Source organism: Brachypodium distachyon, chromosome 4 (assembly GCF_000005505.3).
Source record: "Brachypodium distachyon strain Bd21 chromosome 4, Brachypodium_distachyon_v3.0, whole genome shotgun sequence".
Lineage (NCBI taxonomy): Eukaryota > Viridiplantae > Streptophyta > Magnoliopsida > Poales > Poaceae > Brachypodium > Brachypodium distachyon.
Window position 1 is genome coordinate 44,409,296 of NC_016134.3, and position 18,963 is coordinate 44,428,258.

Below are 18,963 nucleotides of genomic sequence, written 5' to 3' on the forward strand. Positions count from 1 at the left end.
TCAAGAAAGTTAGTTGCCACGCTGGCAATCTGGCACGCCACGTCAGCCTGATCGGTGGCCGGTAGTTTTTTTAATTTACTGTTTATGTAACTTTGCTTTCGGTCCAAATCGAACCAAATCCAGTCCAGTTGTTGCTTCGGCCCACGGGCCCAGCCCAAAACCACTCGATTTCGCGGACCACAAATCCAGAAAAAATCGGTTTCACGCCGCTGCACGGTTGGCTCCGTGAGCGATAGCGTCGCCCTGCTAGCTTGGCTGATGACTGAAGTTGATGGGTTGACCCGTGAACCAAGTTCGTGTTTGGTTAAAAGGAGCAGGGCCAAACCCAGTTTCACGTTTGGTTAGGGGGTCGTCTTACCCGGTGGATCCGCTCGGTAAAATCTCTCCTCGTCCCTCACCCTTCTTCCTCGGTCGATTTTCCCTACTGCTTCTTCCCCTCACCTGATTCATGGCGCTGCGAGCTCCTACGAGGATGCATCAGCGGGGCGAGCTCGCGGGGCCAACTCGTGCGGAGGCAGCGGCAAGCTCCAGCGGCTAGATGGCCTTGCGCGCGCGGACGCAGCGGTGGTGCGACCTCGCACGGACGCAACGGCAAGCTCCGGCGGCTGGGCGGCGCGGGGCGGCCTCGCGCAGAGGCGGAAGCAGGGCGAGCTCGCATGGAGGTGGGTCGAGCGCCGGCCGCGGGACGAGCAAGCGCGGAGGCAGCGGCGGGGCGAGCTCACGCGGTGCAGCGGCGGAGCGTCCTCGCGCGGAGGGTCGGGCTCCTGCGGCGGCTGCGGCGAGGGGGCGCGAACTCCGGGGACGAGCTACGGTGGTTGGCTCCGGCGAGGGGGGCGAGCTCCGATGCGATGCGAAGGGACGAGCAAGCAGCGAGCGAGAGAGATGGCAGCGAGAGAGAGAGACGCGCGAGAAAGACGATCGATTCCACCGGCTCACGCGGACCGCTGTTTCGGGCTTCTTTTCTGTCGGGCTGAGCCACGCCCCAGAACCAAACAGCCAACAAAAAAAACGTTTTGGGCCAGATGAACCCACGCTGGTTGGCCCCGACCCATGAACCAAACACAGTGTTTCAGTCAGAGGCACACGCCAGGAGTCCTGTCTCTGTTCTTTCTTGAGCGGCGAGTAGATCAGCATTTCTGGTTTCTGGCGAGCTAGCTAATGCCAAAACCGAGCGTGATAAACGCGTCCCAAACTGTTCACCAGGCGCCAAACAACTCCCTAATCGGCGGTTCCCCTCCTCGCCGGAAACCAGAATGCCCCGTCCAACGACGGTCCTGCTGCTTTTACGGCTCCTCCTCGTCTCCCTCCTCTGCTTCTCGTCCGCTGCTCTGCCACTGCCGCCACGCTTCGTCTCTGCAGAGGCTCCTCCGACGGTGCAGCAGGTCGCCGCCCTTCCGGGCTTCGACGGCGCGCTCCCATTCCGCCTCGAGACCGGGTACTTGGCCGTGGACGAGGACAACGGCGCCGAGCTCTTCTACTACTTCATCGAGTCGGAGGGCGACCCACGGCGTGACCCGGTGCTCCTATGGCTCAACGGCGGCGACCACTGCACCGTGCTCAGCGCCATCTTCTTCGAGATTGGTCTGTCCGTCAGTCAGTCAGTAATCCCCATCCTCTTTGTAGCTCAACCTCTGTGTTTCAATTAGCAGGCCCGTTGAAATTGGTCGTAGAGCCCTACAACGGGACCGGAGTACCACGGCTGCGCTACCACCCCTACTCCTGGACGAAAGCCGCGAGCGTCCTCTTCGTCGATTCGCCCGTCGGATCCGGCTTCTCCTTCTCCAGGAACCCCCAAGGATATGACGTCGGAGACGTGTCTTCCTCGCTGCAGCTCAAGGAATTCCTCACCAAGGTGAATTCATGTTCTTTGCTGATTTGGTTAATCAGTTATACCGTTGTGTTCATCTGATCATTCTGGGTTGGATGGATTAATTAGTGGTTCGCCGAGCATCCGGATTACCTCGTAAATCCTTTCTATGTTGGGGGAGACTCCTACGCCGGAAAGATCGTTCCGTTCCTCGTGCAGAAGATCTCAGAAGGTACTATTGATCAATGGTCTACTACGGTAACCCCCTATGAAGCAACAATATTCACTTGACCAAAAAGTCTTAATTAAGGAAGGTGGATATACTATTCAGACTTGGACATCGTGCTATTTTTCAGATATAGAAGCTGGACTGAAACCGACTGTTAATCTTAAGGTACCTCGATATTCATTCAGGTATTGACGTTAACTGCCCCCAATCTGAATTTAACTGAACTTTTGGTATGCTCGAAAAATGAGCAGGGTTATCTGGTCGGTAACCCGGTTACAGGTGACCGCGTTGATCACGGTTCCAGAGTGCCATTTCTTCATGGAGCCGGAATCATTTCAGACCAACTCTACGAGGTGACAGTGACGCCTCCAGCTCTTGTTCAGTTACCAATTCATATGCCATTAGCTACTCCTAAAGATTCCCCTGTGCTTGCATGTGATCGACTTTTAAGGCCATAATGGACAACTGCCAAGGGGAGGATTATACAAAACCCAAGAATGCGCTCTGCGCTCAAGCTTTGGAAAGATTCAAAAGGGTAACAAAACAACAGCTTGAACTTAATTTCACTGAAAAATCTAACGTGCTGTACATTCGTTTCTTGAGCACGCCATTCTCTAGTGTTTAATTCTGTCGAATAATTAACCGATCAATGATTCTGGTGCACACCTCAATATGCTGTCCTGCAACTGACTGATGTCTCCCTGCAGCTGCTTAATGAAATTTGGAAGGAACACATTTTGTATAAAAAGTGCATTTCCGTGTCTGCCAGACCAAACGATGGGAGTACAGGAAGAAAGATCTTGAAGGAAGAAACTGGATTACTTAAACATCCACCACCTCGTCCTCCAATGGAGTGCCTAGTAAGTATACCTAAACAAATTCCATGAGTTCCAAAATATAAAATTACATACTCGTATGTGAAAAAACAAACCGAAATACATATATTGCACATTTTCTTCAAGCTTTGGGAACAAAACGAAAACTTTTACTTGCAATGAATAACTCGCTGCAGCTGTTTCGTCAAAAAAAAAATTCTTTTACTGCAAATGGCCACTAACAATGCTAAATCAGAGCCGCGCGTAGATGGGGATGAGTTGAGCAAAGCATCCATAAAAATACTGAAAGAAAATGCCGACCGCATGAATAGTAACTTAAATTCGCATTCGTGAAGGTTTGAACTCAGGTGGTGGCTGGATTCTACATCCACTCCCTCAACCAAGTCAGCCTAGAACATGCACCAAGAACATTCATAAAAAAATTATTTACTAGACATGATATCTTAGAAAATATTGAAAATACAGCATACCTTGTTAATAGAGATCTACCAAGAATAATTCAGCTTACTAAGATGTTTACTATATCATCAAAAGTTATCTCTGAATCAGCTTCAAATTTCTTCATCTACAGAGCTATGTGAACTACCTGTCATATTTTTGGGCTAACAACAACATCACACGGAAAATTCTTGGGATCAAGAAGGTAAATTAGTTATCTTCACTCGAGAAGAAATTAGTTCACTTGGTTCATATTCACATCCAATGTTTACCTTCCTCTTTTATCTCAATACGATAAATAACCTAGGGTACTGTGGACGAATGGGTGAGGTGCCATGATGGGGATCTACCATTTAAGCAGGATATCGATAACAGCATAAAGTATCATCGTAATGTTACATCAAAAGGTTATCGCGCCTTAATATACAGGTAACCGCTATTAAGGATTTAAGGTCAAAGTATTCTAGAATAAAAGGATTTAAGGTCAAAAGGTCTCTTTTTTTTTTATGAAAACGGCAGCGCCGATTCATTACTTAAGAGTGGGGATATACACGCGCCAAGCGCAAAGACAAGGAGGAAGCCACAAGGACCGAACAAGAGCTAAGGCTAAACAAGAGCTAGGGCTAGACTAGACCTAGATTAGAAACGAGAATCAGAACACCTCTGGGGGGCGGACCGTCTCAAAAGGTCATATGAGTAGATAGTTTACATATAGGAATGTTTTGAGTACCATACAAGGAGCAAAGTTGCAGAATTTTAGTGCAATACCTGACAATAAATTTGGATAGGCTGGTAGTCTGTACTCCATAAAATTGGAATACTTAATTTTTTCAATCTCTCGTATCTTTTATTTTTTGAGATGATCTCTTCATATCTCTGTAGTGGAGACCATGATGCTACTATACCGTTTCTGGGTACGCAGTCCTGGGTGAGATCACTCAACTTCCCCATCGTGGATGATTGGAGGGTTTGGCACCTCCATGGCCAGTCTGCAGGGTAAGAATTTATTTATGTATGTATATAAACTACCTAATTAGCACCATTATTATATTGTTGGTTTCTGTATAGTTTGATCAGTAGAAAATGCACAAGATAATTGCACTTATCTTTTGAATTATAATTGATCTGCAGATTCACCATAACATATAGGAACAACATGACATTTGCAACCATAAAGGTAACACTAGCTCTGCCTACATTAATTTGTTTTTTCTCATCATTAGGTTACACCCTCGGTGACTTTGTTCCTTAAGCTCTCCTTTTGTATCAGTTTTCCCTTTTTCTTTGCTTCCGCAGTAATAAAAAAGGGCTACACTCTCGATACAACATGAAAGCCAAGCAGTTACAAACTCGGAAATTTAGAAATATACAAACTTGTCTTTAGACTCATGATTTTCATTGGCCTGTTCAGTTGCACGCGTTGTTTAATTTATCTTAGTGAAAATTGTATTGTGTTCCTGAGACGTATATGTTGCTCAATTTAACTGTAGGGTGGTGGGCACACTGCACCGGAGTTCCAACCAGAGAGATGCTTCGCGATGTTCAAGCGTTGGATTTCCAATGAGCCACTCTGATTAATGTATCATGCTTGGTCTCGACTAAAAAGAACTGCGTGAATATGTGTTTTCTGACTAATATGTCTAGTTGTGTCGTGCCTTATCTTGCAAGAGGATGTGGGTATACAGTGTTCAAATATTTTCTACTAAAATGTTCGCCATAGAACCTACAACGAGACCAGAGGCCCGTTGAAAAAAAAATGAATGCATGTAAGTTTATTTGTTATAATATTTTCTACTAAAATGTTCGCAATCTAAATAATTTCTTTCATTTTAATAGTTTTTGGGAAAAAAATCCCGAAATTTGTCTACCTTGTCACCTAAACCGGTTAGGAAAGGTGGGATCGAACGGGATTAACAAAAATAGAAATACGGTGCTGATTCAAGAATCGAAAATCAGAATTTATTTTAAACTTGGTTTACAAATTTAAGATTTAAAATGGACTTTAACTCATATTAGAAATGAGAAAGCGACAAAGCGCCTCACGTGGAAGGAGTCGAGGCCCATCCCTGATGGAAAAAAAAAGGTCCATGATGTAAAATGCCAACATTGGTTCGTAGAGCTAGCCGTAGCGCGCAGAAGCTCAATCTTATCCTTGCTGAGAGACAGCTGAGTCCGGACACGTACGCAGTGATGTGACGTGTGCCACGGGCGATCAAGCCGCTGCATGGTTGGCCCGGCTCCGTGGTAGCATCGCCCTCGCATCCTGCTTGCTCCCTCCGTCCAACAACAACAGGGACACAGGAGGGTACGGCTGAACAAAACTTTGACTACAAATTAATTCATGAATATGTGACTAATGTTTTTTTTGACGAAACAACCATCAACGGGTTATTTATTGTCAAAAAACGGTCGGAAAAGAATTTCGACCGCGGAAGAAGTGGCCCCGTTTATAAGGGAAACTAGGCCCAAAAACCGAACAGAAAAAAAACACAAAAAAAGAAAACACTAGAGCTCGGAGGAAGGGTTCAGAGGGTCTAGAGAAAACTAGAAAAACAACCTAAGGAAGATCATCTGATCCAGACACGAGAGCACCCAAATCCAAGGTCACTACAAGGTGCAACTCAAAAACAACCTGCATAATCACTCCACCCTTGAAAAGCTCCTTATGCCGACGTGCCTCCATCCGAATAGCGCTGATCCTTGGCGACGACAATGCACAACCCAAGAGGCTTCTACAACAACCGTCAGGAGACACATGATTATACATTAAGCTCCTGAGTATCCATCGATAGATCATCACAAGTGAACCCTAACGCCGTGAGGTCCACTTGTGCCTTTCCGCTGATGCCAGACAAGACACGAATCGCCTCGATGGCCTTGGGTGTGAGCGGCTTCTTGTACATCTCTAAGTATGCCTTCATCCTCTTCTTTGCGCTATCCTCGGGGTCATCCTGTTTTTCCTTTCCATTTGGCATTTCTCCAAAAACCTCTGCAAGCCTAACCTCAGCCCGCTTGGCCACCGGGATAGTGCAACCTTTGTTTTTCTTGACCAGCCGGCCGCTATGCCGCACGACACAAGGGGTATCAGCCGCCTTGACTTGCTGGGGCATGGGGGTTCCAAGCACGGAGCTCTGAGGTGTGCAAGTAAGCTTGTTGATGAAATCCGCCATCGTGGTAGGCGATGCCTCATCTCGTGTCACACCTACATCAACTTGAATCTCATCAGATGCACCGAAGGCCTTCATCATGCGCACCACATTGAAACCACCATTATTCTTGATCTTAGGGGAGGAAATCGGCTGATTCGCCAGAGGCGGCGCCTCCTAAAGCGGGCTTGGCAACTCCACGGGAGGGATGTGCACAACGCATGCTGGCGGTGCAGCAGCCAGAGCAGTCTGATCCCCAGGCTCTTGGGAGCATAGGTTCAGATCGTGCACCAACTCCGCAGAGTGCGTCACCAGGGCAGCAGTGTCGTCGATGTGGCTGGCAGATTCTGCAGAACCCCTCGTCGGTGAAGTTGATAGGAAGCTCCTTCAAAGGACCAGGCAGAGTTGGAGGCGTCAAAGGAGCAGCCGTCCCAGGGGCATTCTCCACCTGCCCAGCAAGCACAGGGGTGAGCCTACCCACGGCGACCTCAGTCTGTTCCAAGAGATTCCCCATCTGCACAATCCAACTCTGCATGGAGTCATGCAAGGGGTGAACAGCCTCCTTCAAAAGAACGGAGGCCATCCTATGCAGCTCGACGCGCAACAACTCAACCAGTGCAGCGAAGAGGAACTTCAACTTATCCTCAACCATCGTCGTCATGCCGGCAGAAGCTGCAGTTTCGACCACCACAGCAGGCGCATGATTCTCAGGCATGACAGCAAGCGCAACAACTGAGGCCCAGGAGCGGGGCAGCAGGTGACCCGGCGAAGAGGGCCGGCGAGAGTCTGGGCAAGCAGGTCGGCGTCGGCGGCAGTCACGCTGGCGATGGCCTGAGCATAGACAAGCAAGGCACCTCACAGGGTCGCGACAGGCAGAGACGAGGTGGTCATGGGCCAAGCACCGGAAACACCGGCCGTGCAGCCTCTCCTTGAAGGCGAGCCTGTTGCCATGTCCCTCCCCATGAGCAGAGGAAGGTTCCTTCAGCGGACGACGCTTCCCACGGTACACTTGCCAACCCTGCTCGGCGACGGCGTCCTCTGGAGCGGCATCTACCACCAGCGGCACAGAGTTCGGCAGGAGCTCGGCCGGCGGAGGCGGTGGCACTAGGGAGGGGAGCATCCAAGCACGGCGCCGGCGGCGAACAGGCCGTGGAAGCACGCAGCATAGATCCACACCGACAATCCAACCGAGTAACCGAAACTTGCTCCAAAGAACTTTGCAGGGGAGCAGCAGAGGGCGAAACCTGAGAGGGGGATGCAGAGCTGCAACCTGCGGACTGAACAACCAAGGGATAGCACACTAGGGGCGGGGCGACGTGGATCTGGGTGGTAGGGGAGGTGGAGGTGACCGGGCTGGACTGGATGCGGGGAAGGGCAGGCGAGGCAGGGCTGAGCGACCGGCGGCGGCCGCCGCGGGGCGGAGTCGCCACGAGAGTCGCCTGGCGCCTATCATGCGCTCAGCTTCCCTGTGTTATAGCATGTGACCAGCGTCATCAAAATCATAATCATAACTAAATATCCTTATTTGGAATATAATGAATATGAATCTACTCCCTCTATTATTGGGTAAAAGAAAAACTAAGAGCAAGCACAATGTGGGACTAGGCTAAGAAAAACGCTGGACACGAGTCTAAAGATTCCAAGAGTGCTGCAATGTAGTTTTCTTTAGCTACTGCGTGTGGGACCCACTAGTTATATTTTAATATCCATTCACTTTCCCAGTCTCCTCTGATCCGCCTCCTCCTATCTATCGCCATGGCTACTGCGCCCACGACTATGTAAAGGAAGAAGGACGCTCGTCCATGAGGACAGCAGAGGCGGGAGAGATTCGAACTCCTCCTCCCAGCTGCTTCCGCCGCCAAGCGCCGCCTCTCGCTTCAGCCCTCCTGCCATCGCAAGTACAGAGAGGGAGGGAGGGGAGAACCACGCCGCGTCCGCTGCTCCCTCGTTTCCCAGAGACTCCGGCAGCCGTCTCGTCCAAATCGCCGATGCATCCTCCAATCTGCAGCCGGTGGAATCCCCATTCATCGTCCCTAGCGGCTAGCGCCACCGCCCAAATCGCTGCCTACACCTCCCTCAATCCATGGCCTCCTCCGCCACCGGTAACGACAAAATCGCCTCACGGCTTCTAGAGCGTTGGCGGACGGACACGAGCGCGGTGGACGGGGTCCACAATTGTCAACGAGCTTCTGGAGTCGACTCAAGTAGTTGAGTCGAGTCTAGTGAAATTTTCTTAGCTCCGTGTGGTCCAACGTTTAGACGCGGGTCCAACGTTTCTTAGCACCGGTTTAGCACCGGGTGTTGACCAACGTTGGCCTTGTTCTAATACGCCCGCTATTGTTGGACGGAGGTAGTACAATATTTCAATCAGCGCATTGCAGGAATTCTGTATCTGTCTCTCCCTGCACGCGCGTAGAGCTGCAACTTTGTGACCCTCAGGGTACCCTTTGACCCTTCCTAGTTCGAACTAAAGTTTTAAAATGATAATTTTTTTAAAAAACTAGTTCATTTGAACTAAAAAAGAGAGAGTGAAAGGGTACTCTGAGGTCACCTGCTGCACCTCTGCGCGCGCGCGATCGGTGAAGATCAGCAGTTAAGGAGTATATGTTTTTGGTTTCTTGGAGATGCACGTGCAGCACGAGACGCCGTAGACTAGAACTGTCACTGTAGGATAGCTCTAATAACTAAATCTGGAGAGACAGGGGAGCCAATGCAGCAACAGGCCGTGACAAATCGGCGGTTCCTCCTCCTCTCATCGACGGCGGAACCAAAATGCCCCGCCCCTCGACGGCCCTCCTTCTTCCACGGCTCCTCCTCGCCGTCTCCCTCCTCCTCCTCTGCTTCTCGTCCGCTGCTGCTGCTGCCGCACTAGTTCTGCTGCCGCCGCCACGCTTCGAGCCTGAGGCTGCTCCTCCGACGACGACGCTGGTCGCCGCTCTTCCAGGCTTCGACGGCGCCCTCCCTTTCCGCCTCCACACCGGGTAATGCGTCCTCTGTGTATCCCTTAATTCCTCCACCAGCTCTGCTCTGCTCACGCTCAAGCTCCATGGTGGCTTCTTCTTCTTCTTAGGTACGTGGGCGTGGACGAGGAGAACGGCGCGGAGCTCTTCTACTACTTCATCGAGTCGGAGGGCGACCCACGGCGCGACCCGCTCCTCCTCTGGCTCACCGGCGGCGACCGCTGCACGGTCCTCAGCGCCCTCTTCTTCGAGATCGGTCAGTCAGTAATCTGTAATCCCATCCCATCCCCCTTTGTGGATCAACCTCTGTGTTTTCGTGACATCTCTTGAGCTTCAATTCGAGAGCAGGCCCGTTGAAATTGGTCGTAGAGCCCTACAACGGAACCAGAGTACCACGGCTGCGCTACCACCCCTACTCCTGGACCAGAGCCGCGAGCATCCTCTTCGTCGATTCGCCCGTCGGCGCCGGCTTCTCCTTCTCCAGGAACCCCCGAGGATACGACGTCGGAGACGTGTCTTCCTCGCTGCAGCTCAAGGAGTTCCTCACCAAGGTGAATTGAATTTCTCGCAAAATTTGTGTGAACCATCAATGGATAATACGAGAGAACATGTGTGTGTATTGTGTGTTTTTACTGATTGGTTAACCAGTGCCTACTGTCGTGTTCATCATTCTGGATGGATGGATTAGTGGTTCACCCAGCATCCGGATTACCTCAAAAATCCTTTCTACATTGGGGGAGACTCCTACGCCGGAAAGATCGTTCCGTTCCTCGCGCAGAAGATCTCAGAAGGTACTGTTGAGTAATCATTAGCTACGGTAACCACTAATATATGCAATCACTTGAGCAAATAAGTCTACGGGAGGTGGATATATAATAGTACTATATTCAGACTTGCACATGATGCTATTTTCAGATATAGAAGCTGGACTGAAACCGACGGTTAACCTCAAGGTACGGAGTAGTATTTCTTCTCAGTATCCATTCAGACAATGATGTGACAAACAACTTAACTGCCCCAATCTGAATTCAACTAAACTTGGCGTATGCTCGAATCGAAACATGATCAGGGATATCTGGTCGGTAACCCGCGTACAGGTGAACCCAATGATTATGATTCCAGAGTGCCATTTCTTCATGGATTCGGAGTCATTTCGGACCAGCTCTACGAGGTGAGAGGCCTCCAACTCTAGCTTGTTCAGTTACCTACTCAGTGGCAGTTGACTACGAAATATCTCCTGATATTTATGATTTAGTTCATTCCATGTCCTTGTGCTTGCATGTGATCGATTTTAAGACCATAATGGACAAGTGCCAAGGGGAGGACTACACATACCCCAAGAATGCGCTGTGCGCTCAAGCTTTGGACAGATTCAACAGTGTAAGTAACTAAGTATACAACAACTTGAACTTCATTCGCTCTCTTTGAATTCACTGAAAAATCAAAATGAGCTGTATATTCCTTTCTTGACTCTTGAGCACGCCACTCTCCAGTGTTTAATTCTCTCGAAGAATTAGCTGATAAATGATTCTGGTCGTGCAAGTGATTGATGTCTCCCTGCAGCTGCGTAATGAAATTTCGGAGCCGCACATTTTGTACAAAAAGTGCGTATACGCGTCTGACAGACCAAACGATGGGACAACAGAAAGAAAGATCCTCAAGGAAGAAACTGGATTAATGAAACATCCACCACCTCGTCCTCCAATGGATTGCCAAGTAAGTGTACCTTAATTGATTCCATTGCTGAAATGTAAAAGCGCATATGTCATGAAAAAGAGATCAAACTGAAATAAATACGTGCATTTTATTCAAACATTGGGAACAAAGGAAAACTTGTACTGCAAATGGCCACTAAGAATGGTAAATCAGAGCTGTGCATAGATGAAAATGAGTGGAACTAAACATTCATTACATTTTTGAAACAGAACCGTAGAGAAAAAGCTAACGGTATGATTACTAACCTAAATTCTTATCCATGAAGACTTGAACTCAAGTTATGGGGTTGTACATACACTCCATCAACCAAGTGTGCCTAGAAGAACATTCATAATTTTTTTTACTAAACATGATATTTTAAAATATTGAAAATATAGCATACTTTGTTAATTGAGAACTACCAAGAATAATGAAGCTTACTAAGATGTTTACTATACCATCAAAGTTATTTCTGATCAGCTTCAGATTTCTTCATCTACAGAGCTATGTTAACTACCTGTCATATTTTTGGGCTAACAACAACATCACACGTAAAATGCTTGGGATAAAAAAGGTAAATTACTAATCTTCACTCGAGAAGAAAATAGTTCACTTGGTTCATATTCACACCCAATGTTTATCCTTCCACTTATATCTCAATACGACCAATAACCTAGGGGACCATGGATGAATGGGTGAGGTGCCACAATGGTGATCTACCATATACTGAGGATATTGGCAGCAGCATAAAGTACCATCGTAATATTACGTCAAAAGGTTATCGTGCCTTAATATACAGGTAACTAGTATTAAGGATTTAAGTGTAAAAGGTTGTGTGACTAAATATTTTAATATATAGGAAAGTTTGAGTACCATACAAGGAGCAATTTGCAGAATTTTATTCTTCTATTACAATACACGACAATAAAAATGGATAGGCTCATAGGCTCTATATAGTTATACTTAAATTTTGTAATCGCATATATATCTCTTCCTATCCCTGTAGTGGAGACCATGATTCTGTTGTACCGTTTCTGGGTACACAGTCCTGGGTGAGATCACTCAACTTCCCCATCGTGGATGAGTGGAGGGCTTGGCACCTTGATGGCCAATCTGCAGGGTGAGAATTTATACATAAAAGCTAGCTAATTAGAACCAGTATATTGTTTGTCTCTGTAGAGTTTGATCATTAAAAATGCACTGGATAACTGTACCTATAATTTTAGTTATAACTGATGTGCAGATTCACCATAACATATGGGAACAACATGACGTTCGCAACCATAAAGGTGACACTAGCTCTTCTTACATTAATTTGTGTTTGCTCGTCATTTTTCTCTCGACACAACATGAATGCCAAGCAAATACAAACTTCGACACGTCTCAATTGGAAATTTGGAAATATACAAACTTGGACTGTTCAGTTGGACACATTTTTGAGGTCCTGAGGCATATTGCTTAATTTAACTACAGGGCGGTGGACACACTGCGCCGGAGTTCCAACCAGAGAGATGTTTAGCCATGTTCAAGCGTTGGATTTCCAAAGAGCCACTCTGATTGACGTGTGGAGCTGCGTCATGCCTGATCTTGACTAAAAGGAACTTCATCAAGATGTTGGTTCTGATGCCTGATCTTCTGATTAATACGTCCAATTGACGTCATGCCTTATCCGGTCTTGGCTAAAAAGGACTGCAGAAGGATGTGGGTTCTGGTGTTCCAATTTGCAGTAGGAAATGTACACGTCCAATAGTATGCACGGTTCCTATGATACATGAGTTACGAGCTTCTGAAATTGTAATGCCACCAGATTTGGAACCTTCCTCTGTTTTTTTTCCTTTTAAAAAAAGTTGTAAACTTAATTCAATAATCATCTTTCCTCGTATTAAAAAGATGTGAATTGGTATCTTTGATTACTCCATCCATATGTTGAGATTTACTTTGGCAGGCACAAACGGTTGGGATGAGAGGGGGGTATACATATTTTAACTATCTTTGATTACAGCATATATCTAGTCTAGCTTCACTTAAAATTGGGCGCTACGGAGCTCCCTCGGAAGAAGGCTGGAGAGCTTCTATCTTCATCAGATACTCTTCAGACGCAGAGGAAGACGAACTGCAGAGAACAGCCGCCGGCTCGCCATACCCGTAGCCGACCGGAGCTCCACACTTGCGGCAGAGAAGCTTGAATTTTGGTCCTCGGCGTCGACCCCAGGCGAGAGAGAAGCAGGACACCTCGTCTACCTGAGTGAATCGGCTGAGATCAACGGACGCGAAGGAGATCACGCCCTTCTTCACAGATTTGGCCTGGTGTTTGCTGGACGCTTCGGTGGACATGGTCCCCGTGGAAGACGAGAGATTCAGCGGAAAACGGCAAGATCTGCAGCTGCATGTACATGACATAGTGAAGAAAAACAGGGAAGGGACAGAAAACTTTGATAAATAATTGTCATTTTTTTGTCACATTTTGAACTGAGGACAATCACCTGTACATGACATCAGGCCCGGACATCGATCGATCCTTCCCCAGAATGATTTTCCAAGGCGTAGGTATTAATAAGAAGTGGAGACCGAGTTGACCCGGCTGGGAGAAAAATAAGGTGTTGATTGTTGACAGTTGACTTCATATATACTTGGGTGATCTCATGATCTCGAAGCGATGGTGGATGTTGATGCATTGGCAGCACTGTTACGGAGTCGTCTTGGAGACTGTCAATCCTGTGCTGGCTGTACAGCTCTCTGCCAGTACATCGGTGGATCTATCTCTATGGAACGTTGACATTGCCCGAACGTGACACATTACATTAGCATGTGGTCGAGGAGACCCGTTGACTAAATGAAAGGCGCCCAAGTCAAAAGACCCTGTAGGCTAGATTCGGCTCCGGACTTTAGGAGGAGGAGGAGCCCATCGGCACATCCGCATCCATACGTACAACGCTGGCCCAGTACATCTCTTTCCGAATAGAAATACGGACCGGGCTTTATTTTCGCACGTGGGCTTTACGTTCCGGCCTGGAACGATTTTATTCCCGAATCAGCCTGGCCCAATAACAATCCGCCCCCCCGGAGAGAGGGTTAGGCTAGGCTAGGGTTTTACTGCAGCCGGCCGTCTCTCCTCTATAAATAGCAATCACCATCTCCCATTGCTCTTCAGCCGCCGCCGCCGCCGTCTCCTTTTGCGCCTCCGCCTGATACAGATCATCTTCGCTCTCTCTTTGATTCGCTTCTCGCCTTCTGATTTCCGTTGTAGCTTCTCGTCTATGCGAATCATCTGGATCTTTTTGGTGCCGTGTTCTTGATGTTTTTGCTTGGTTCAATCCGGGCTTTGATAATTCTTTTGAATCGGATAGCCAATTTGCAGAGCAAAGGGGCCTGATAAAGTGGCGAATCTTTGCATTGAAGGTTGGCGACAACGAACAGCAGTTCTCCGTGCCGCTCAGATTTAATCTGTTTTGTGACGGCCTCGAACAAGTTGCTACATCTCTTAGTCCCGAATTAATACTGTTGTTTACCGATCTTGAGAGCTTTTTTTCTTTTTTTTAGTTCTCCTTTGGGAATAAACAGCCAATTTGCAGAGCAAAGGGGCCTGATTAAGTGGCGAATCTTTGCATTGAAGGTTGGCGACAACAAAAAGCAGTTCTCCGTGCCTCTCAGATTCAATCTGTTTTGTGACGGCCTCGAACAAGTTGCTACAGCTCCTAGTGCCTTCTAATTCTTCTCCTTTCAACTTTTGTCGCAGAAAAACTTCTTAAGATTTCTATCTGCAGGATTATGTTGTTAGTCTTGTCACATGCATACCAAATAAACTGGAGCGATGTACCAAATACTACCAAAACATAGACGAAAATTCCATAGATCTTTTCCAGCCAATGTGCTAACAGAAAGAAAGAACAGGGGCAGCTGTACATGGTTTGGGCATAACTGCACATAGGATTGCTAGAGTTCATGAGTGATCTTGATAAATGTTACACCAGCTGCTTAATGTCATTAGAAGCTAACAAATGCCATGTTCCAAGGAATTGAGAAGACGGCTTCCGGGCCCTGCTCCGAAATTCCTACTCGTACAAAATAGGCAAACAGGACGTCGTGGCTGCAGAAATTTTTGAGCTGAAAAATTGCCCAAACTGATGTGCCAGAAGATCTCCTGATTAAACGTCAATGGATTTTGTTTCCTTGCTTATTATTCGCTTATAGAACTGAAAATTGCTATACTGACATGCCTGAAGATCTGATTAAACGTTTTTGGAGGGTTGAGTGAGATGCGGATGTGGTGCGTGGATTTGAGGGTATGTACAGTGCAGTGCTAAGAACGGAGCCTAAATATGGCATAAATGTACATCAAACAAATCAATATCTCATTTGAGTGTGGTACACCAAAACCCCGTAGACAAGTTTAAGAGCTTATGCCAAAAGTCAAACCGTTCAATCATCAAATATCTTTAATTTAGATTGTCAACATATGAAAATTCTTTTGCCAACATCAATACTCCATTGTCTATCTTTAAATATATACTACTTCGAAGCAAGAGTTACAGTTACGGCACCAAGACTTATTTTGAGTATAAAATAGAGGTCACAGGGTTTAGGATACACCACAAAAGCATTCAAATTCACCAATGTTGGAGTTCAAACTCGACCTTGTCTGCCACCTCACTCCCGTGCAATGGCGACGAGCTGCTTGCCGACGTTGCGTCCGGAGAAGAGCCCAATGAGCGCTTCCGGCACCTTGTCGATCCCCTCAACAATGTCCTCAACATATGTGATCTTCCCTTCCTTGAGGTACCCCACCATCTCCTCCTCAAACTTTTGGTAGCTTCCGAAGTAATCCCCGACAATGAACCCTTCCATCCGGATCCGCTTGGCGACGAGGCAGAATAGGTTCGGCGCGCCCTCAGGCTGCTCCAGGTTGTACTGCGAGATCAGCCCGCTGACGGCGATCCGGCTGTGCTTCCGCATGTTGAGCAGCACCGCGTCCAGCATGGCGCCGCCAACGCTCTCGAAGTAGATGTCGATGCCCTCCGGGAAGCACCTGAAGAGAGCAGGTGTCAAGAGGTAGAGAGAATGCACTGTTTGGTCAGCTGTCATGTTTGGAATTTGGGAATTTGATTGGAGGAAGGCCGGCAAATTAACCAACCTCTTTAGTGCGGCTTTGAGGTCATGTTCCTTCTTGTAGTTGAAGGCATCGTCAAAGCCAAACTTGTTTTTCAGGAGGTTGACCTGTGGTTACCAAAAAAAATTGGTTTATATCAACAATTTTCATTCCTTGATGGAGTACAATTCTTCATGTTAACTAATGATCAAATTCTCTGGAGATCTTCAACCATTAGATCATTTTGCAGCTCATGTAAAATGCTAATGCGCTACTCAATTTTAGGGAACAATCGAGCTGTTTGCAATGGCAGCGACGGTGGCAGAGAACAGGAAGGAAGTCGGCACAAACCTTCTCGTCAGAACCAGCACTGCCAACCACATAGCAGCCTGAGATCTTGGCAAGCTGCCCAACAAGCTGACCGACGGCGCCTGACGCTGCCGAAACGAAGACGTAGTCCCCTTTCTTAGGCTTTGCCACGTCAAGAAAGCCAGCATATGCTGTAAGGCCAGGCATGCCTGCATTAACCAAGACACTCAGCTGTTAAATTAAATATGACTAAAAGTTTAAATGAAAAAATAAGTGAACTCTTGACATTTTGGTTTCTGAAATCAGATGCAGTGAACAGAGAAAACCAAAGTATCTCATAAATTTAAGGATGGACTTTTTATTCTGCTTGCGACAGAGAGGTAAAATTGGGGGGACTGACCAAGAACGCCAGTGTAGTAGGAGAGAGGCAATTCAGGGTGGCTGATCTTGAAAAGGTACTCCGGGTGAGCGATCAATGAGTATTCCTCACATCCGGCTAGCCCCCACACCAGATCGCCTTCCTTGAAATCCGGGTTCCCGGACGCCACCACCTTGCTGACGGCAAAACCTGCCAAAACCTGTGAACAGATATAGGATGGAGATACAATTCAAATGTCAGATAAACCCTGTTCATATTCATTTCTTCCTGCAGAGGGTTTATTTAGGAATGCATCATGCACCTCCCCTGGCACGAAGTCCTCGATGTAGGTGGCGGAGTCGTCGTCGTGCTTGCTCATCCGGTTGCGCATGTAAGGGTCACAAGAAAGATAAAGGTTCTTCACCAGCACCGCCGTCGGGTTCCCGGGCGGCACGGCGAGGCTGAAGCCGGAGGTGACGACCTCCATGTCGTCCTCCGTGGGGAACCCCGTCACGTAGCGCTTCAGGATCACCCCCTTGTTGCTCACCTGATCCGCGGCCATTATATTGCTCACCGATCTATATATGCTCCCTTCCTGGACTACTGTACTTGCGTACTGCTGATGATGTTATGCTTACTGCTTGGGTTCTTCACCCCCTTTTATATCCAAGCGCCGCGGACCGTTGCCTGGCTTCGAGTGTGTAGTCTCCCGGGTCGATTGTTATTCCATTCAACGCGTGGGGGCAGCTAGCTAGTTCCGGCGTGGACTGAACAGCGGATGACCGATGTCAGACAGTGGCGTTTTTCTGGTTTCTGGTGCGTTTTACGGGAAAGCTACATCACCTGTATACTGGTGTTGGTCTTGGGCGTGGGAAGAAAAAATGCGAGGTGGGGAGATGGAGGGTCTGCGTGTGGGGAGAAAAACGGGACGAGCGAAGACTAGTCATGTAAGTGATTCAGTGGTTCTAAGTTCTAACCCTTATTTGGACGTGTCAGGTCCACCCGTCAAGACTCGTGCCATCTGACATGGCAGGGATGTTAGATCAAAACCGCAGCTTTTCGAGACAACCTTAATTGGAACAACCACTTTGCTTTTGTATAGTTGCTCCGTACCAAAATAGGTGTCAGAGATACATGTAGCATTTGTTTGTCTAGCCACATAGACCAGTTTGTACCACATTGAGCAAGATTTGAAGGCGCATGAGTAAGCAACTGGATCTGATTCTCTTTTCACGCAGGTCGTTTTGCCGTCCCCTAACACCGTTTTCGAGCATGGCTGTATTGTTTTTTTTTATCGGTTTTGCTATTTTTTAGCCGATTGAGAAATAACTATTTTTTAGTCGATGATAACAATATTTTAATTCAATTAATGAGATTCGTGTAAAATTAATGTACATCCGATGGATAAAAAAAATCTTGATTGGATGACTATGATTGTTGACTGACGTCAAACTATTTCTTCGGCGACTGAGAAATAGACTAATAATTTGATGGTTATATGCTACAAAAATTATATCATTGGATTTGTATTTCAAAAACCTTTCCGACGATATACAATTTGTAACATATAATCTACATACTATTGTCTAATCGTTGGTCAAAATTTGACCTTGAAAATGTGGACGTCATTCTTTGTGAAAATGAGGGAATGATTAGAGCTAACGATGTTCTCTTAAAAGTAATGGTTTTGGACAATTTAAGTATATCTTTCTGAGAAAAAGATGTAATCCCAATGTTCCATTCAATGTACTACCTCCTTTTCATAATTCTTGTCTCAAATTTGTCTAAAAATGGATGTATCTATTCCTAATAAGTGTCTAGATACATGTAATATTTCGACGAGAATTATGGAACGGAGTGAGTAACTAATTGTTCAAAATATATTGAGATTCCACATATTCATGTGATAGAACTGCTGACAATATAGCGTATCGAATGAACCTTTAACCACACATTGGCTGACAAAAAGTCCAACAAAAATACTACTGACGAAAGGTCCAACAAAGATACTACGGAACAGGCTATAAATTTGATGCAGGTGGTATGATTCGTATTCTTTTTTATAGAATTTGCTAGCCTTAATAAGACAGCGACATGTC

General features: G+C 47.0%; 3 protein-coding genes, 1 long non-coding RNA gene and 2 other non-coding genes across 11 annotated transcripts; 4 read left to right on the forward strand and 2 right to left on the reverse strand.

The window, feature by feature from the left end:
• Positions 1–815: 815 nt before the first annotated feature.
• On the forward strand, positions 816–5,104 carry LOC100823509 (serine carboxypeptidase-like 18). 4 transcript variants are annotated; one of them, XM_014902027.2, is made up of 12 exons: positions 816–1,581; positions 1,647–1,852; positions 1,937–2,039; positions 2,122–2,201; positions 2,288–2,389; positions 2,488–2,571; positions 2,744–2,896; positions 3,444–3,515; positions 3,618–3,739; positions 4,193–4,306; positions 4,442–4,487; positions 4,801–5,104. In XM_014902027.2, exons 1-12 carry the CDS (start codon positions 1,254–1,256, stop codon positions 4,882–4,884), a joined length of 1,494 nt encoding a protein of 497 aa, XP_014757513.1. In that variant the 5' UTR covers positions 816–1,253; the 3' UTR covers positions 4,885–5,104. The 4 variants fall into 4 exon arrangements, with proteins under 4 accessions (XP_014757513.1, XP_024310360.1, XP_014757514.1 ...); XM_024454592.1 differs by having other exon boundaries at positions 819–1,581; positions 1,650–1,852; positions 1,937–2,065; positions 2,139–2,201; XM_014902028.2 differs by having other exon boundaries at positions 820–1,581; positions 2,164–2,201.
• A 3,984-nt stretch (positions 5,105–9,088) lies between these two features.
• On the forward strand, positions 9,089–13,016 carry LOC100823812 (serine carboxypeptidase-like 3). Of its 3 annotated transcripts, none has more exons than XM_024454593.1 (13): positions 9,092–9,437; positions 9,527–9,672; positions 9,765–9,967; positions 10,105–10,207; positions 10,308–10,369; positions 10,486–10,587; positions 10,713–10,796; positions 10,980–11,132; positions 11,614–11,685; positions 11,789–11,910; positions 12,118–12,231; positions 12,355–12,400; positions 12,585–13,016. In XM_024454593.1, the coding sequence occupies exons 1-13, from the start codon at positions 9,229–9,231 to the stop codon at positions 12,666–12,668; spliced, it is 1,500 nt and encodes a 499-aa protein (XP_024310361.1). In that variant the 5' UTR covers positions 9,092–9,228; the 3' UTR covers positions 12,669–13,016. The 3 variants fall into 3 exon arrangements, with proteins under 3 accessions (XP_024310362.1, XP_024310361.1, XP_010238599.1); XM_010240297.3 differs by having other exon boundaries at positions 9,094–9,437; positions 10,332–10,369; XM_024454594.1 differs by lacking the exon at positions 12,118–12,231 and having other exon boundaries at positions 9,089–9,437.
• LOC112268669 lies at positions 12,992–13,823 on the reverse strand. The gene is made up of 2 exons (XR_002960023.1): positions 13,595–13,823; positions 12,992–13,494 (listed from the first exon to the last, which is right to left on the reverse strand). It is a non-coding gene; the product is annotated as an uncharacterized LOC112268669 (long non-coding RNA).
• A 645-nt stretch (positions 13,824–14,468) lies between these two features.
• LOC112269048 lies at positions 14,469–14,590 on the forward strand. Its single transcript, XR_002960638.1, has one exon. It is a non-coding gene; the product is annotated as a small nucleolar RNA snoR86 (small nucleolar RNA).
• Positions 14,591–14,682: 92 nt separating this feature from the next.
• Positions 14,683–14,804, forward strand: LOC112269049. Its single transcript, XR_002960639.1, has one exon. It is a non-coding gene; the product is annotated as a small nucleolar RNA snoR86 (small nucleolar RNA).
• An 800-nt stretch (positions 14,805–15,604) lies between these two features.
• On the reverse strand, positions 15,605–17,548 carry LOC100827727 (2-alkenal reductase (NADP(+)-dependent)). Its single transcript, XM_003578715.3, has 5 exons — positions 17,187–17,548; positions 16,907–17,084; positions 16,549–16,715; positions 16,243–16,325; positions 15,605–16,137 (listed from the first exon to the last, which is right to left on the reverse strand). The coding sequence occupies exons 1-5, from the start codon at positions 17,424–17,426 to the stop codon at positions 15,759–15,761; spliced, it is 1,047 nt and encodes a 348-aa protein (XP_003578763.1). The 5' UTR covers positions 17,427–17,548; the 3' UTR covers positions 15,605–15,758.
• Positions 17,549–18,963: the final 1,415 nt, after the last annotated feature.

Bases quoted from the DNA above. Each gene is read 5' to 3' on its own strand.
- LOC100823812 (XM_024454593.1), top strand. From the start codon at position 9,229: ATGCCCCGCCCCTCGACGGCCCTCCTTCTTCCACGGCTCCTCCTCGCC. The intron at 11,911-12,117 runs GTAACTAGTATT...CTATCCCTGTAG, and splicing joins TATCGTGCCTTAATATACAG to TGGAGACCATGATTCTGTTG. The intron at 12,401-12,584 runs GTGACACTAGCT...ATTTAACTACAG, and splicing joins TGACGTTCGCAACCATAAAG to GGCGGTGGACACACTGCGCC.
- LOC100827727 (XM_003578715.3), bottom strand. From the start codon at position 17,426: ATGGCCGCGGATCAGGTGAGCAACAAGGGGGTGATCCTGAAGCGCTAC. The intron at 17,085-17,186 runs GTGCATGATGCA...ATCTGTTCACAG, and splicing joins AGGACTTCGTGCCAGGGGAG to GTTTTGGCAGGTTTTGCCGT. The intron at 16,138-16,242 runs GTTGGTTAATTT...TGCTCTCTTCAG, and splicing joins CTCAAAGCCGCACTAAAGAG to GTGCTTCCCGGAGGGCATCG.
- LOC100823509 (XM_024454592.1), top strand. From the start codon at position 1,254: ATGCCCCGTCCAACGACGGTCCTGCTGCTTTTACGGCTCCTCCTCGTC. The intron at 1,582-1,649 runs GTCTGTCCGTCA...TTCAATTAGCAG, and splicing joins CGCCATCTTCTTCGAGATTG to GCCCGTTGAAATTGGTCGTA. The intron at 3,516-3,617 runs GTAAATTAGTTA...TAAATAACCTAG, and splicing joins AAATTCTTGGGATCAAGAAG to GGTACTGTGGACGAATGGGT.